General features: G+C 39.7%; 1 protein-coding gene across 1 annotated transcript in view; it reads right to left on the reverse strand.

The window, feature by feature from the left end:
* The window catches only part of THSD7A (thrombospondin type 1 domain containing 7A), a 288,430-nt gene that overhangs the window by 143,616 nt on the left and 126,928 nt on the right, over window positions 1-17,886 (reverse strand). The window contains exon 3 of the mRNA XM_088150654.1: window positions 247-1,072. Within this exon, the coding sequence (XP_088006780.1) occupies window positions 247-1,072 (826 nt within the window). The remainder of the gene's footprint in view (window positions 1-246; window positions 1,073-17,886) is intronic.

Here is a 17,886-nt window from a genome sequence, read left to right on the forward strand (position 1 = left end):
ATAATATATGTTAGATTTTATTTATTAGGGAACATTAAAAAATTTAGTCTGATTATGCTCAAATGTCTATTATAGAATGTTCTGTTTCGCAGAGGCAAAGGGAGAAATGGATCAAGGTATGAAAATACATTAAAACATCCTATGGTATAAAGCAGGGGCTTGGGCTTTGGTTTTTCTCACAACCATTGTGCTTAAAAAGAGACAGTGGATTAAGCTGACAAGGGGGGGAGGGGGAAACAGGATTACCTCAAAGCAACAGTCTTTCCATTCCTGTGTGTGCACATCACCTGCCTGGTCTGATATCCAATTTGTATGTCCCAATATTTGTTCTCCTGTCTGTTCTGCCTGTTCCGATTCCTCTTCTTCTTAATTAACTCCCGGGCTTCTGGATCCCGAATGTTTTTCTCTTTCTCCTTCTCCTTGTTCTTCCCACGCTTCCTTGCCTGTCTGATGTGCCGCAAGTGAGGAACTGAACAGGTACTCCATGGCCCGACATTCAGGCTATACAGGTTTTCTTCAGTGGCACATGGGGGTGAGCTGCAAGCCTGAAAGTCTGTCAAGTTGGGACAGGCAGAGCCCCCATACCGAGGGGGAGCAACAATATGGCGAAAACGGTAGGACAGCCCTTTGCCACAGCTCTTAGAACACTCTGTCCAGGCTGAGAACTCAGATACAATGCAGTCCTGCCGACAAGGGATGAGGCATCCCTGCTCTAGCTGAGGTTTTGGCTCAAAGTATTCACATATCGTGTCCTCAACTATCACACCATTTGATTTTTGGACACAAATAATATCTCTTCTCTGAATTCCTTCTTCTCCCTTCACACAAACTGTTGCTTTTTCAATGCTCTTTGAAAGAATTGGCTGACACTGGTTCCAGCTGCCCAGCTGCCAGTCATACAGTTCCTTGTGCCAGTCGCAAACTCTGAAGCAATTCTGTTGGTTGTCAGGTCTCTCTGCCTGCTTGCAATTTGTGAAGAGTGTGGTCCATCCTTCCACATGAGCACACCATATAGCTCGAGTTTGGATACCTCCTGGGCCACATTCATCTCCCATACACCTGCCCCATGGACCTAGAAGAAATGGAAGAAGAAATGGGAGACTGACATATCTTATACCCAATAATTGAGACCTGAGTAGAAAGGCAAAGCAGTCAGAAGTATAACGTTCCCAGAATCTGCATCTTATTCAAGGTTACTTGCATCTTACACTGTACAGTGAAAAAAACTATTACATGAATGTAGTTCAGTCCATCTGGTTGGTTGGTTCTCTCTCTCTCTCTCTCTCTCTTTCTATGGATTAAGAAAACATTTGGTGTTTTTTTTTCTTTTAAAGTTGAATGAATGAAATATTTTAGGAGTCAGCAACACCGGCAGACATCAACAATGACTTTGTGTGTGACTTTATGGGTACCAAATAAATATAAATGATTATATAATCTCTCTCTCTCTCTCTCTCTCTCTCTCACACACACACACACACACACACAGAGCAAGGTTTCATCATGTATTGTATGTTGTTACCTGAAATGTGTTGAGGTCTTATGTAGGAACACAGAGATTCTATAAGATTAAAGAATCACATGAAATTTTGAGCCATTATTATTGAGATTATTATTGTTGTTGTTATTGTTATTTTGGAAGTTAGTCGGGGCCATCTAGTGGTCTTGCTTATTTGCAGTTCTTGAACTGCTGCAAGTATTCATTGGTCTTCAACAAGTCTATAGATCATGGACTGGCGCACATTTTAATGCAAACTTGGAATACAGACATTAAGGAAACAGAGGATTCAATTACCGTGCTGTGTATCAGAGTTTTTAAGCACATACTCAGCTACTGAAGAAAAAGACACCAGAGTCAAAGAATCTCTTTTGCTGAGATTCTTAAAACCATCACATCCTTGAGAACAATGTCAGCTGATAGTGACAGATTCAGCACTTGAACATTCCTGTGTGTTTGGGGCAGATTAAACTTGAATTACGGTTTTCAAAATTTAGCCAGATACCCAGCAAAATCAATGTATGCTTTATGTACAAATTTATTTCAGGACAATTACCCTAGTTTATTTCAAATTGAACTTCTACAAATAGCATGACTGTTGCTCTGTTTATTCCATTTTGTACATGTTTATTTTATGTACAGTGGGACTACAAAGTCCTAGGAGGGACAGTAATTTCCTACAGAATTTTACTGAACAGTGCTACCCAAATTTTTAAGGAAAAAATATATTAAAAAAAAATCTTCAGAAAATTATCTTGAAAAGTAAAAGCTGAACACAAAAGCTAAATTCCTTTCATGCTACAAGCCTCTGTCTTAGCACATTTTTACACCTTTTGCACACATTTTAACCAGACCTTCTTTAACAGACTGTTGCCAATCCACTCTAGATAATAGGTTGTAGCTTTTGTGCATCAGAATTTTCAAGTGACCCAACCCACACTCAAAAGGGAGTACAGCTTCTTGGCAGCTTAAAACTTGTCAGCCCCCAAACCGAATCTGGGTAAACCAATAAATGACATTATGGCATGTTGCAAGACCTAAGAGCAAGAAAGAAGATGCTTTCCAGTGATGAGCTGCAAAAGATAATAAATGGTTTTAGCTGTGGCTCTGATGGCACCTCAGGCTTATCATAGGTTTAAGAGGTCCATAAAACATATTACAAATGCAGCATGTTCAGAAGCTAGCGGGGGTTTTGATAGAGTATTTTACAATCCAGTCTTATGAGCTGTGGCTGAGCTTAAGCAGGAGATTGTAAAAAAGAATTAGTTAGAGGAACAGAGAAGCAACTGGAGGAATTAGAATTCAAGAGAAGAAAAGTAGTTTAGTGGTAAGGAATGACAATGATCCCCAGTTTAATCTCCAATATCTCAAGATTAGAGTGGCAAATATTCACATCTGAAGTCCTACTAAGTTTTTTTCTCAGATGTTTGGAATGACAATTAGCAGAATTCTCAGTGAGTTGGCTGGTACAGAGCATCCTGAGGTAGGATAGCACATTATTCCAAAGGCCAAGTGCCACAAAAGAGAAGGCACATCTTCCAGGCCCCTTCAGATGGTATTGCTTAATAGATGGGATCTGGAGCATTCCACAGCTAAAACCACTCATCATCTTGGGCAGAAACAATGGCAGAAAGGCAGTCCCTCAGACAGACAGCCCCTATGCTATGAAGAGTTTTGCAGGTAAAACCAGCACCTTGAATCACACCTGGAAGCTTGCACAGCAGAAATGTTACATGTGTGTATCAAGACCCACTCATAATGGCTTGTATTACCACATATTGGACTATATGTAGTGTCTGAATAGTCTTCACAGGCATGACACATGTACACATTGAAATGTAGTCCACGTGATACAATTAAGATGTGAATATGGGAAAAGAGACTTCCAGCCCAGGAAGGAGCACAAATGCTGAACTGGACATATCTGGGCAAAGGCTCTCCTAGCCACAGCTACCACTTGCAGGAACTGCAAGTCCAGGAGAACACCCAAGTGGTATGCCAGTTGTCTGGGAGAATGTGACTCCATTCAGAATTAAAGATGGAAAATCCATGGTAGCAGAAGAATCAGGAACACACAACCACTTAGTCTTGTCAGAACTGAGTTTAAGCCTGTTCCTCCGCATCTAAACCCTAACAGCATCCAGATATTGGAACAAGACCTGGACTTGGTTGACCTGGGATTAAAATATACATGTGGGTATCAGCAGCATATTGATGATACTTGATCCCATGTCAATAAATTATTTCACCTAGTGGCTTCATGTAGATTTTAAACAGTAGGGGCAGGAGCATATGGTATCCCACCAGTGGTATCCCACCAGTCCCCACCACAAACACCAATTGGAACTGGCCATGGAGAAAGGAAAACCACTGCAATACTGTGCCTCCCACTACCAATCCCTACAATCAGTTCAGAAGGATACCATGATAGTTTCAAAAGCTCCTGAGAGAGCAAGGATAGTCAGGACAGTAACACCCTCATCCTGGCCCCAGCAGAACTCATCAACAAGTACAATCAATGTTGTCTCCGTACTGTGTTTCAGCCTGAGGCCCAACTGAAAAGAGTCCAGATAAGCCATTTCCTCAGGGTCCTCTGATGCTGCAACCCAACCACTTTCTCACAAAACAGGGAAGGTGAAGCTAATGAAAAATGCCCAGAACTGTTGGCGCCATCAATGGCTTCTTGAGGAGGGTGCACAGTACTGCCTCCTTCAAGGCAGGCAGCAACACCCACTCAAGGATGCATTCACCATCTCATGGACCCAACTACATGTCACCTCCTGGGAAATCTTAACTAGCCATAGTTAACCATGGATCTAAAGGACAGGTGACTGGGTTAACAGTCTCAAGGACCCTGTCCACTTTCTTGGTAATCTAGTTCTGAAAACTAGTTATTGTGTTCCTCTCCTTCCCTATCAGTGAACAGATCACCTTAAGCAGAGCTGCTGGCCAGCTATCCATGGATATAATATGATGGAAAAACTGATATATTTTGCTATTGTTGTTGTTGTTGGTAGCACAGTCAGCCAGATGTTTAGGGTGGATTTGGCATTTTTATCCACCAATCAAGTCCTTCCCAATGACCTGGGATAAGCAGATGTTGTTTGATGGTGTTAAAGGTATCGTCACAGGATGTAAGCTGTTCCAAGTAAAGCTGCCTTTTGCAACTGACTGATGGTGATTTTGTCAATGCCAATGGTGTTCAAGGGGTGCTCCAGATGTTTTGGGATTACACCCAAGGCGCCTATTACTACTGGTACTATCTTTGCTTTCCTTTGACAAAGTCGTTCTACTTATATTTGGAGGTCTTTACATTTTGTTGTTGTTGTTGTTATTATTATTATTATTATTTCCCATTTTTTAAAAAAATATATAACTCAGGTGGTGAGCATACCTAATACTCCTGCCTCCTATTTTGCCCACAACAGCAGCGAGGTGCATTGGGCTGAGAGAGAGTACTGGTCACCCAGCTGGCTCTCATACTTCAGGAAAGCCTAGAACTCACAGTCTCATTGGCCAGCACCTTAACCACTACATTAAACTGGCTCTCATATTATTACAAAGTAATTCCTACTGTGATCCATTACACATGTTTGGTCAGATTTGCTCTTTGTCTTTCTCTATTCTAGGGATCTCCTTGATTGTTTCATCTCCAGGAGCTCTACAGAAAACCAGAGAGTCTCAGTATCAATAAACAGGGAGAGGCCACAAAGAAGTGATACCCAGTGTTGGCTCCAAGCAGCTCAGGCAAGGATGTCATTGTGCAGCAGTAACTAACCCAACTGGTCCCTGGAGCTCAGCTTCAACCACAGGGCCTCCCATCTGGTTACCTGTCTTATAGTGCCTCTCCAATTAGAACTTCTCAAGTAACAACTACTTCTCTACCCCCATCCCCACCCTCCCCAGCCCTGGCTTTGCAGCCAATGCCACATTCAAAACCCACGTGGGGATTTCTCTGAGATAAGATCTCCTCTCCCACCCCAACCAGGTCTTGGTTATTCATGCCACGTTGGCAGCCTCATCTACAGTAAGATTGTGGGTAAAAGGAGCTTTATTAAACTGATCTGGTGTGATATGATAACAGGATCAACAGCTATCTGTGCCAAGTACACTATAACTCTTTTTAATTTCCTCATTCTATGTATTTTCTTGCAATCTACTCATTATTTCATCTGCTGTATCAACTGATGGGACCTTCATCTACATCCTAATATATCTATAAGGTGAATGCCTGAAGATTAACATAGGTGTAAACAATAAACTTATTTTGGACTCTAAGAAAACCATGAGTTAATGCTGTCTGGATAGTGAGAATCCAGATTTCAGATCTATATTTTCAGGAGGTTAGAATAAATATAATTTTTTTCTATTTGCTCCAAATGGGGGGGAAAAACTGATTTAGAAATACTAGTATTTTGTGGCTTGTAGGTAAGCAAGTACTGTAGATAAACTGTACAATGTTTTCTATATGGAAATAGGAGATAAAGAGGATTTGACAGATTATGAATTAACCTCAGATTTAAGAATAACTCAAAAATAATATTTCTGAAAAGCTTTCTATTTTAATCACAAAGACAATGCTGATGTTTACTGTGTGCATCAGATTTATATTTTAAAGCTACAGTTTTACAAAGTACAGCTTGGAGTACTCTTAATAGTTTCAAACCATTTCCTTTATATGGAACACTTACTGTCAACTCAAGGTTTAGAGGACCTTTTAGAGATTGGAACATAGCACCTTTAGACACTATAGCTCATGTGCCTCTCCTTAGATAGTATTTGATAGAGCAGAGCCTGTTAGATACTTGTATGATTGTTAATTGATGTACTCTCTGTATGCTTTGCTGCCATTTTGTCTTTTTCTTTTTATCTTGTTTTTCTTATAATTTAAATTGTGGTTTTAATGGTTTTTATGCATTTTGTTTTTATGTATTTTGTTTTATTATGTACGCCACCCAAAGTCACTAGAAGTGAGATGGGCAGCTATACAAATATGATGGATGGATGGATGGATGGATGGATGGATGGATGGATGGATGGATGGATGGATGGATAGATAGATAGATAGATAGATAGATAGATAGATAGATAGATAGATGGATGGATGGATGGATGGATGGATGGATGGATGGATGGATGGATGGATGGATGGATGGATGGATGGATGGATGAGTTTGTAAAACACCCACCTTCATTAAAGGCATTGGCAACAGTGAAACATGCCCTCATCACCCCCTGCTTAAATTATCGCAATCTGCTCTATTTGGGGCTGCCTTTCCAGGCTACGTGGAAAGTGTAATTTGTCCAAAATACAGAAGCCTACTTTTTAGAGGATGAGAGCGTCCATTCACACTTATGAAAACCCAGTTATTTAGCAGGCATTCAGGATTGGGATGTGATGGATAGATGTACCTAAAATGTTTGTGGGCACTGTTAATGATGGTCTTTGTTATGATAACTTTTATTGTGATATTTATGTATTAATATAACATATATTGTTTAGTTTTTTTATTATATACTGCTTTTGTAAGTCACTTAGATTCATTTTTTAAAAAGCTGAAACAGCATAAAAGCACTTGTAAATAAATCAACAAATTCAAAGTGCTGTTTTTGACCTTTAAAGCCCTACATGCTTGCAATCATCTGCAGGACCATATGATCCTACTGTGCTTATCCTGGGTGAGAGTTCCTTTCGTGTGAGAGATTTAAGAGAGAGCATTAAATTATGGTGATTTTTTTTTTTTTTTTTTTTGGTGGTGGCATGTACCTTTTGGAATAGTCTCCCATTAGAAATTCAGATGGTGTCATCACTCCTGATATTTAGGAAAACAGTTGTTCAAAATGGTCTTTGCTAAGATCTGGTCACTGAGATGCTTAATATCCTAATATGTCAGAATGAATGTTTAAGTTACTTACTTACTTATTTATTTATCCAATACAGTCAGGTCCAGAAATATTGGGACATCAACACAATTCTAACATCTTTGGCTCTATACACCACCACAATGGATTTGGAATGAAACAAACACAATGTGCGTTAACTGCAGACTGTCAGCTTTAATTTGAGGGTATGTACATCCAACTCAGGTGAACGGTGTAGGAATTACAACAGTTTGCATATGTGCCCCCCACTTGTTAAGGGACCAAAAGTAATGGGACAATTGGCTTCTCAGCTGTTCCATGGCCAGGTGTGTGATATTCCCTCAGTACCCCAATTACAGTGTGCAGATAAAAGGCCCAGAGTTCATTTCAAGTGTTCTATTTGCATTTGGAATCTGTTGCTGTCAACTCTCGAGATCCAAAGAGCTGTCACTATCAGTGAAGCAAGCCATCATTAGGCTGAAGAAACAAAACAAACCCATCAGAGAGATAGCAAGAACATTAGGCGTGGCCAAAACAACTGTTTGGAACATTCTCAAAAAGAAGGAACGCACCGGTGAGCTCAGCAACACCAAAAGACCCGGGACACAACGGAAAACAACTGTGGTGGATGACCGAAGAATTCGTTCCCTGGTGAAGAAAACACCCTTCACAACAGTTGGCCAGATCAAGAACACTCTCCAGGAGGTAGGTGTATGTGTGTCAAAGTCAACAATCAAAAGAAGACTTCACCAGAGTGAATACAGAGGGTTCACCACAAGATGTAAACCATTGGTGAGCCTCAAAAACAGGAAGGCCAGATTAGAGTTTGCCAAACGACATCTAAAAAGCCTTCACAGTTCTGGAACAACATCCTATGGACAGATGAGACCAAGATCAACTTGTACCAGAGTGATGGGAAGAGAAGAGTATGGAGAAGGAAAGGAACTGCTCATGATCCTAAGCATACCACCTCATCAGTGAAGCATGGTGGTGGTAGTGTCATGGCGTGGGCATGTATGGCTGCCAGTGGAACTGGTTCTCTTGTATTTATTGATGATGTGACTGCTGACAAAAGCAGCAGGATGAATTCTGCAGTGTTTCGGGCAATATTATCTGCTCACATTCAGCCAAATGCTGCAGAACTCATTGGACGGCACTTCACAGTACAGATGGACAATGACCCAAAGCATACTGCAAAAGCAACCAGAGTGTTTGAAGGGACAGAAGTGGAATGTTATGCAATGGCCAAGTCAATCACCTGACCTGAATCCCATTGAGCATGCATTTCACTTGCTGAAGACAAAACTGAAGGGAAAGTGCCCCAAGAACAAGCAGGAACTGAAGACAGTTGCAGTAGAGGCCTGGCAGAGCATCACCAGGGATGAAACCCAGCGTCTGGTGATGTCTATGCGTTCCAGGCTTCAGGCTGTGATTGACTGCAACGGATTTGCAACCAAGTATTAAAAAGGGAAAGTTTGATGTATGATTATTATTCTGTCCCATTACTTTTGGTCCCTTAACAAGTGGGAGGCACATATGCAAACTGTTGTAATTCCTACACCGTTCACCTGAGTTGGATGTACATACCCTCAAATTAAAGCTGACAGTCTGTAGTTAACGCACATTGTGTTTGTTTCATTCCAAATCCATTGTGGTGGTGTATAGAGCCAAAGATGTTAGAATTGTGTCGATGTCCCAATATTTCTGGACCTGACTGTATATATGGTTGCCCATCTCACAAAAAGCAACTCTGGGTGGCATACAGCAATCAATAAAACACCAAATATATAAAGCAATCATTATAAAAATATAAAAAGTCTTGATTAAAAATGAAAAACACTGTAAAAAAATGAAAATATACAAACCACACAGAGAGAGCAAAAAGATCAACCACAGTGGAACCATCTAAGAATATGTCCAGTTCCCTGGGACCCCCAGGCCTGGTGCCATAGCCAGGCCTTGAGGGACTTCCGAAACGACAGCAGGGATGGAGCTAACCTGACTTCAGAGGGGAGAATGTTCCATAGGGCGGGCACTTCCTGGGACCCACCAAATATAGGTCCCTGGCAGATGGTACCCACAACATGCAATGATTAAAACATACTGGATGGTTTTATTGAATGTATTATGTTTTGTATTTTTTAAATCCTCTTTAGTTATTATGGCTTTTGTTTTCTATTATACATCACAAATGTGTATGGAGTATGGCAATATAAATATACTGTAAACAAACAAGCATACATACATTTATTTATTTTTTTAGTTTAGCATTTGTGAGAGCAACAAATCTTAGGAGGTGTTCCTACCTGAAATCCTACAACTGATATAGGTTGTGTGTATATGGGGGACGGGGGGCAGTTTGCTTGGTAATATTTTTGGAGTGGTTTGCCATTGTCTTCTTCCTAGGACTGAGTGAGAGTGACTGGCCCAAGGTCATGCAGCTGGCTTTGTGCCTAAGGCAGGACTAGAACTCATGGTCTCGCAGTTTCTAGTCTGGTGCCTTTAACTACTACATTAAACTGGTTGTCACGGGGTTATTTAGGGTTGTAGATTAAATTTTTGCCATTTACCATTTTACTATATTTTATGTTGCTGTAAGCCGCCATGAGTCTAGATGATTTGATAGCATACAGATTTAATTATTAAGAAGAAAAAATTGATGATAACTAGTAAACCAATTCTGGGGACATATGTAACCCTCATTTCAGCTTTATAATCTCTTTAGAGATTATCATAAAATGTCTGCAAAGTGTCCACAAAATGAATCTTTCAAGAGTACCTACAGGCCTAAAAAGTCTGGGCACCCTGGACAACCACTAACCCATTATTTTTAGACAAACCCTGCAGAAGTCCACATATTCTTCTGTCATAAAATTACAGAGAAGGTGTGAAAAAAATCATTAGTAAAATAGGTACAATGCTCTGTAAATGCAACTCTTACACTGCAGAAAAAGCAGTACATTACATATATGCAGAATACTAATCTGCTTAGCAAAACACAATGTGAGTTGGCTAAAAGAAAACAAGAACAATAGAAAACTTGCAACTCCAAAGAGTCCTTCTAACTGGTTCAGCAAATGAGACTGGGTAACTAACAGAGTGAACTGAGGGGGTGATATGTAGGAGTGTGTGTTAAGAGTTAGAGTTGATGTATAGATTAGTATAATTATAGGAATTTTTTACTATTTTACTATCTGAAAAATGGCAAAGAATCAAATCTCCCCCCACTCATGCAGAGACAGAAAAATGAAAGCCACTGGGGCAATTAGGGGACATTGTTCAAGAGCTGATTCAGCTATTCAGCATTAAATCCCAGACCTCAATGCACAGGAAGCAATGAACTGGACAATAAGAGCACACAGATAGCTCTAATTATGGCACAAAACCCTGAAAAGTCTTAATAATACTATGATCATAGTTAACAGGTAGCCATGAGTAGCCAGATTTAAGTGCAATAAAATCATGGTAAATCAGGCCAGAAAAAGCCATCAAAGGAGAACCCAGAAGATATTGGACTACAGTTATCTGACAGCTGTACTGTATGGATTCTCAAGTCCATACAGAATGATGGTTCTAGAGAAAAAGGCTGGGAGGGAGGCAAAGTTAGATTGAGTAACTCAGAGACCAATGTAGAAATGATTGATTGTTTAACATTTAGGAGAAGATTGGATCTTGTAGCTTTACTGGAGATGGATTATAAAAACTGTAATGCTTTCAAATTTAAATAGAGTAGAATGGAGGGGAAGGAACAGAGATCAGAGAACCAACTTGGCCCCAGTATCTATTTATGTAGAAAATGAGGCATAGTGATACAGAAAAAGACCTTCAATTGCAGATGAGAAAGTTTTGAACAGCATGAATACAATATCCTGTAGCCCCAGAAGGCTATACTTCACATATGGCAAAATGAGCAATATCATGATGTTATCTGGCAAACAACAGAACATGAGGTAATAGGCAGAGCGAATAAAAATGCTGGTACAACTGTCACTCAGTATTTTGTTCTTCTTGTATACCACACTTATTTTCACAATATTTTAACCAATGCATTTTCAACTCAGAAATTCAGGCTATTCCTTCTTCGTGAGCTTGCAGTCAAGAACTATAATTACATTTTTTACATAATGTATAATTTGCATACAATCAGAAACACTCTGTCCTGGCATACAAGTTTTGATGTGTAAGCACTATTTTATGTCTGAGTACCCTCAGACCCTCAATCCCTTATCTGCAGCTTGAAAATGCTATAGACTGTTAGCAGAAATATCACCAGAGACCTGCTTCTCTTTTCATTTTAAATTCACTTGGGACAATCAAAAGAACATATCATATAATGGTCTCTGAAACGGATAGTTATATTGTTTGTGAGGAGACTTCCCATACTGAAGTCCCACATAGAGAAAACTATTTATTTAATTCATTAGATTTATATGGCTGCTTATCTCACAAAGCAACTCAGCCTATACACTTTTCTGAGATGTTCTTTCTCTCTTGGTTTTTCATCTGGAGAGGCTGACCCTCACCACATTCCCTGGCTCTATATTTCAGTGGATATGGCTGGCAAGTTCTATATGTTGTGATCTGGTAGGACATTGTGTATCGTGCATGTTTATATTCAGGCTATGATTTTGAATTCAAATATTGATTTTTTTTCCAAATTTAGCAGTTGAGCCTCATTACTAACATTCTATTCTTGTTTGATATTCCATGTTTTTTTAAATTTTATTTTATTTACTGACATTTCTCTAAGTGGAATCCAAATGAAACTGGTATTTTCTAATCCAGTAATGGTATTATCACATTATCATTGAACAGAAATACAATGGTCTTTTCTGCTGAGAAACATCAAAACCAATTGCCCCTATTCTGTCATACATTCCCATAAATGTCATACCTTGGAGGAGCTAAGAAACAAATGACAAGTTACAATAATGCAAATTAAAGATGTCTCTTGAGAATTCCTCTTGTTGTTGTTGTTTAGTCGTTAAGTCGTGTCCGACTCTTCGTGACCCCATGAACCATATTGCGCCAGGCCTTCCTGTCCTTCACTGCCTCCCTGAGTTTGCTCAGTTTCATGCTCATTGCTTCAGTGATGCTATCTAACCATCTCATCCTCTGCCGTCCTCTTCTCCTTTTGCCTTCAATCTTTCCCAGCATCAGGGTCTTTTCCAAAGAGTCCTCTCTTCGCATTAGGTGACCAAAGTATCTGAGCTTGAGCTTCATTATCAATCCTTCCAATGAGCAGTCAGGGTTGATTTCCTTTAAGATTGACTGGTTTGACCTCCTAGCAGTCCAGGGGACTCTCAAGAGTCTTCTCCAGCACCACAGTTCAAAGGCATCAATTCTTCGGCGCTCAGCCTTCTTTATGGTCCAGCTCTCACAGCCATACATTACTACTGGAAAAACCATAGCTTTGACTATGTGGATCTTTGTCGGCAAGGTGACGTCTCTGCTTTTTAATATGCTATCTAGGCTTGCCATAGCTTTCCTCCCAAGGAGCAAGCGTCTTTTAATTTCATGGCTGCAGTCTCCGTCTGCGGTGATCTTGGAGCCCAAATAAATGAAGTCTGTTACTGCTTCCATTTCTACCCCTTCTATTTGCCAGGAATTGATGGGTCCAGATGCCATGATCTTAGTTTTTTTTAATGTTGAGTTTCAAGCCAGCTTTTGCACTCTCCTCTTTCACCCTCATCAAGAGGCTCTTTAGTTCTTCTTCACTTTCTGCCATGAGGGTGGTATCGTCTGCATATCTGAAGTTGTTGATGATTCTCCCTGCAATCTTAATTCCGGCTTGTGATTCTTCCAGCCTGGCATTTCTCATGATGTACTCTGCATATAGGTTAAATAAGCAGGGTGACAGTATACAGCCTTGTCGTACACCTTTCCCTATTTTGAACCAATCGGTTGTTCCATGACCGGTTCTAACTGTTGCTTCTTGGCCCGCATACAGATTTCTCAGGAGATAGGTAAGGTGGTCTGGTATTCCAATCTCTTTAAGAATTTGCCACAGTTTGTTGTGATCCACACAATCAAAGGCTTTTGCATAGTCAATGAAGCAGAAGTAGATATTTTTCGTTTTTCGTCGTTTTTGAGGTTGTACCCCATTACTGCCTTTCCCACTCTCTTATTGACTATGAGTGCAACTCCATTTCTTCTAAGAGTTTCTTGCCCACAGTAGTAGATATAATGGTCACCTGAATTAAATTCACCCATTCCCGTCCATTTCAGTTCGCTGATTCCCAAGATGTCGATGTTCAATCTTGTCATCTCATGTTTGACCACATCCAGCTTGCCTTGGTTCATAGTTCTTACATTCCAGGTACCTATACAGTATTGTTCTTTACAGCATCGGACCTTCTTTTCGCTTCCAGATACATCCACAGCTGAACGTCCTTTCGGCTTTGGCCCAGCCGCTTCACTCTTTCTGGAGCTACTTGGAATTGCCCTCCGCTCTTCCCCAGTAGCATATTGGACACCTTCCGACCTGAGGGGCTCATCTTCCGGCGTCATATCTTTTAGCCTTTTAACATTGTCCATGGGGTTTTCTTGGCAAGGATACTGGAGTGGGTTGCCATTTCCTTCTCCAGTGGACATTTTGTCAGAACTCTCTGTCATGACCTGTCCGTCTTGGGTGGCCCTGCACGGTATAGCTCATGGCTTCACTGAGTTACGCAAGCCCCTTCGCCACGACAAGGCAGTGATCCATGAAGGGGGAGAATTCCTCTAGCCAATGGAAATTCAAGGAATACCTCATTCATCCCCACATCCATACATATTTATTTACATGAAGGCAAGTAAAACAAACTAAGGAATAAAATCCTATAGAGAAAAGTAAGGTAGTACCCATTACCTATATTTTTATCCCTATAGCAACAGCAGCTTTTATTCTTCCCCTTCAAATTAATGAAGTAACTCAAGTCCTACCTCCAGCTATAGATTTTACCTGTGCACAATTTCAACCCTATCCAGTATAACAAAGAAACAGAGATATAGTCCTAGGAGGTCATCAAAACATCCAAGCTCTGATATCCCCAATATACAGAAGGCATACACTTTCTTTCCTTTCTATCTGAGAGTTCCAGAAATGTGGCAGAACTTTGAACAGGAGTTTGGAGGCAGAATTAAACACAAGGAAGATGAAGCTGAAATCTCACTCATATAAACAGAGATTCAATGAGCTTAGAAATCAAGTCAATTTGGGGTTAACCACTAAAACCCTAAATTTAGGGCCTACAATTAGGCTTTCTAAAGAATTGATTTATATGATCTGTCAGTATTTTAAAATAAGCATGACAGTTTCTACTAATACACTAAAATCTATAAGCTGGTGGGCATGAGACATCTTAATGGTGGCCCACTCTTATGGTATCATTAAGGTTCTGTTGCTAAAATAGTATTTCAGAACACCGTATTCCAATCTGATGTTCTCTTTTATTGTTCTTAGTAACACTGCTCTGTAAATAGGATGAGAGGATGAGGCTGTTAGGTTCTGCTACTTCTTATTCAGCTGTGTTAATTTCAGAACTTCACTACTCACTCCACCAAACTGATGGTGTTTGGTTTCACCTCCTTCATGCACAATTCAATTTTGTTTTCCTTTTCCACCAACAATTATATCCTGTGCCTTCAGCTTTCTCTTTTTATCTCTCTGTAGTACAGGTGTGGTCCTTTGCTCCCTTTAAGTCACAGGGGACACAAAACCATAAGACAGGAAAAGTCACATCAGCAGCCTCAAGTCTTTCATTCCACATTAAGCTTGGCTCAAAAAACTTAGCATCCCTAATGCAGAGAGAACAGTGATTCTTAACCAGAGGTATATGGCAACCTAGGTAACCAATCCATAACATTTTGAAGTTACTCAAAATTATTGAGAGGGACACATTCCAACAGGGGACATTTGGGATTTTAAGTAGACCTTTCTTCCTGCTTGTGTGCTCTGTCTCTCCTCTCAATACACAGCAATGAAGAATCAAACAGGAATCCCTCCTGTAAGTAAATATCAACCCAAAAAGGAGAGTACATTCTTTTTTCCATTCATAATGACAGCCACTTGGACAAGTGAGGAATGTAATTTGTGAATTTTCTATTTATTCTAACGTTTACTTTGATCAGCTGCTTTAATTTTCTCTGAAGCTTTGGACTTTAGCATAGCTGGGCACTAATGGCCTTTCAAAATTCTCCATCAAATTTGTAGACAGAAAAATGCAGAATTTTTGCATCCAAGACTAAGTTGAAGGGATATATAGATACATACATATGTAACTACCATGATATTCTTTTCCCAATATAGCTAGTCCTCACTTTCCAACTGCCTTGGGCAGTGACCATTTGAAATTACAACAGTGCTAAAAAAAATAACTTTGTGACCAATCCTCACATTTATGACTGTCACAGCATCCCTCAGTGACGTGATTGCCATTCGCATACTTCACAACTGATGCATTTTCGCTTGCAACAAGCAGGGTAGGTGGAAGTAAAATCATAAGTTGCGGTCACATGGATAAATGGATAATTTTCCATTTAGTGACAGTGTCACTTCACTTAGCAACTGAAAGGGAAGAAAAGTTGTAAGTCCTGTTGTGGTCACGTGATTTTCCACTTAGCAGTTGTGTCACTTAGTGACTGAGTTGTCACTGACTCAGTCACAACTGAGTTGTGGTTGCCAAGCAAGGTCTACCCATAACTGTATTCTCCAGAATGAATGAAGATCGTTTATTTCCAAAGAAAGAGAAAGGACCAGATTTTGCTTACAAGAAATAAAAAGAGTACTCTTAAAGAAAAAAAAAGCTAGTCAAATAGCTTCTCAGTTATTTTGAATTCTTCTTTTCTTCTATGTTTCCATTCTTCTTTAGGGAAGGAGGCTAAGTCACTATTAGGGTCACTATCAGAGGTCACATCCTCCAAAATCAATAATAAATTGGGTTAAAGATAAGTGGTAGATATAACAAGTTCAATTAAAACAGCCCTTGACATGGATAATGAGTACAGAGGCAGGAATAGATTGGGTCAAAGAAACACAGAACTTTCTGTCAAATTTGTGAACTGAAGATCCATATCAGCTTAAATTGCAGTAGAAAACCTTCAGTTTAAGAGTCTTCAAACTCATATAGAAAGGTCACCTTATTTCAGTAACATTATTGTTGTCCTTAGTGTGTAAACAAATAAAAACTCTGAAAATGTTTTTTTCAGACATTTAAAAACAAATGTGGGTATCATCTGATATCAGCAGGGATCAAATATTTCCTTTTCAATAGTTGCTAAAGTTACATTTAGAGAACAAACACGGCAGCAGATATATTTAATTTCTTAGAAGCTAGCCTGCTGAATAATTTTCAGTTTGTATTTAGACTTAGAAATAAGGTAAGCTATAAACTCTGGGCGAACAGCTGGATGCCCCTAGTTTGAATCTTTCACAAGGGATGCTCACAGCCACCTCCAGTCTCCATTGTCAAACTGGAGACAAAAGAGCCGTAGAGAAAATGCAGTCTTTGAGATGATTAGTGGTGGATGGTAGTCACAGTGTGAGAGTCAGGAATCAGAAGCCAAGAGTCACAAGCTAAGCTTCAGATATAGTGAAGACCTTTGTTACCCAGATAACGTCTTTGACTGATCCAGAAACCTTTTTGTTCCTTCCAAATCATAGTCATTTTAAGTGGTTCACCTTGACAATGGATTCTAAGCAGTGGGCAGCTATTCCACTATTGGTTCATTCTCAAAACAGTCCTCTAGAAAAACTAACCACCCTCCAGGCAAATCAGAGCTTAGCTATCAATGGCCTCGAGGCTCATTTTTATGGTTCCCAGGAGAGCCCCAGATGGCACTGCTGAAATTTGGCAAGCAAGCAAGCAAAGAAATAAATAAATTCATCCAGCTACCATGATGGGATGCTTTTCTGTTTTGTTTTTTTTATTTGTTCATTGTGCCTTTTTTAAAATTTATACTTAATTGTTGTTCACTGATACATGCAATCCTAAGTCATGTACCAAGCAGGCAGCTATATCAAATAAATAAATCAAGCAAGCAAGTGTGTTTGGATGCAAAGCTGGCACATTAAAGCTTTACAAGGTTAAGACACCGATTTGGGAACTAAAAACTCTCCAATCTGCAAAAAGCAAGCAGGCCATACTCTTTCAGATTCAACCCTACAGATATGATTTTATAACTGAGCATGTCCTTTGCAGCCCTTGAAGGAGAAAAAAAAAATGCAATGAAAGTGCAGTCTCCAGCCAAAGGAAAAAAATTGCTTCTTCTGTGGTAAATAAACAAAAACTTGCCAATGGACCCTAATGCTTTATTGCACCTAAATTATTCAGTATGTAGTACTTTGTAACAGGGCACTTTTCTACTGAAAATGAGCTAGAAGCTCTTAAGCACCTGGCTTCACCTTAAAGATTCTCTGTCCTGTTCATGATGAAGAGGGGGATAATGACAAGGAGAATGAAATACGTGTGGGGACTTACAAACATACACAAAAACAAAGAATGAGGACAGACTTGTCTAAGTCAATTTATATTCATAGAAACAAA

This window comes from Python bivittatus, unplaced genomic scaffold (assembly GCF_059951505.1).
Source record: "Python bivittatus isolate LINGU-HERP-01145 unplaced genomic scaffold, Pbiv_v1 ctg000610_np1212, whole genome shotgun sequence".
Classification (NCBI taxonomy): Eukaryota; Metazoa; Chordata; class Lepidosauria; order Squamata; family Pythonidae; genus Python; species Python bivittatus.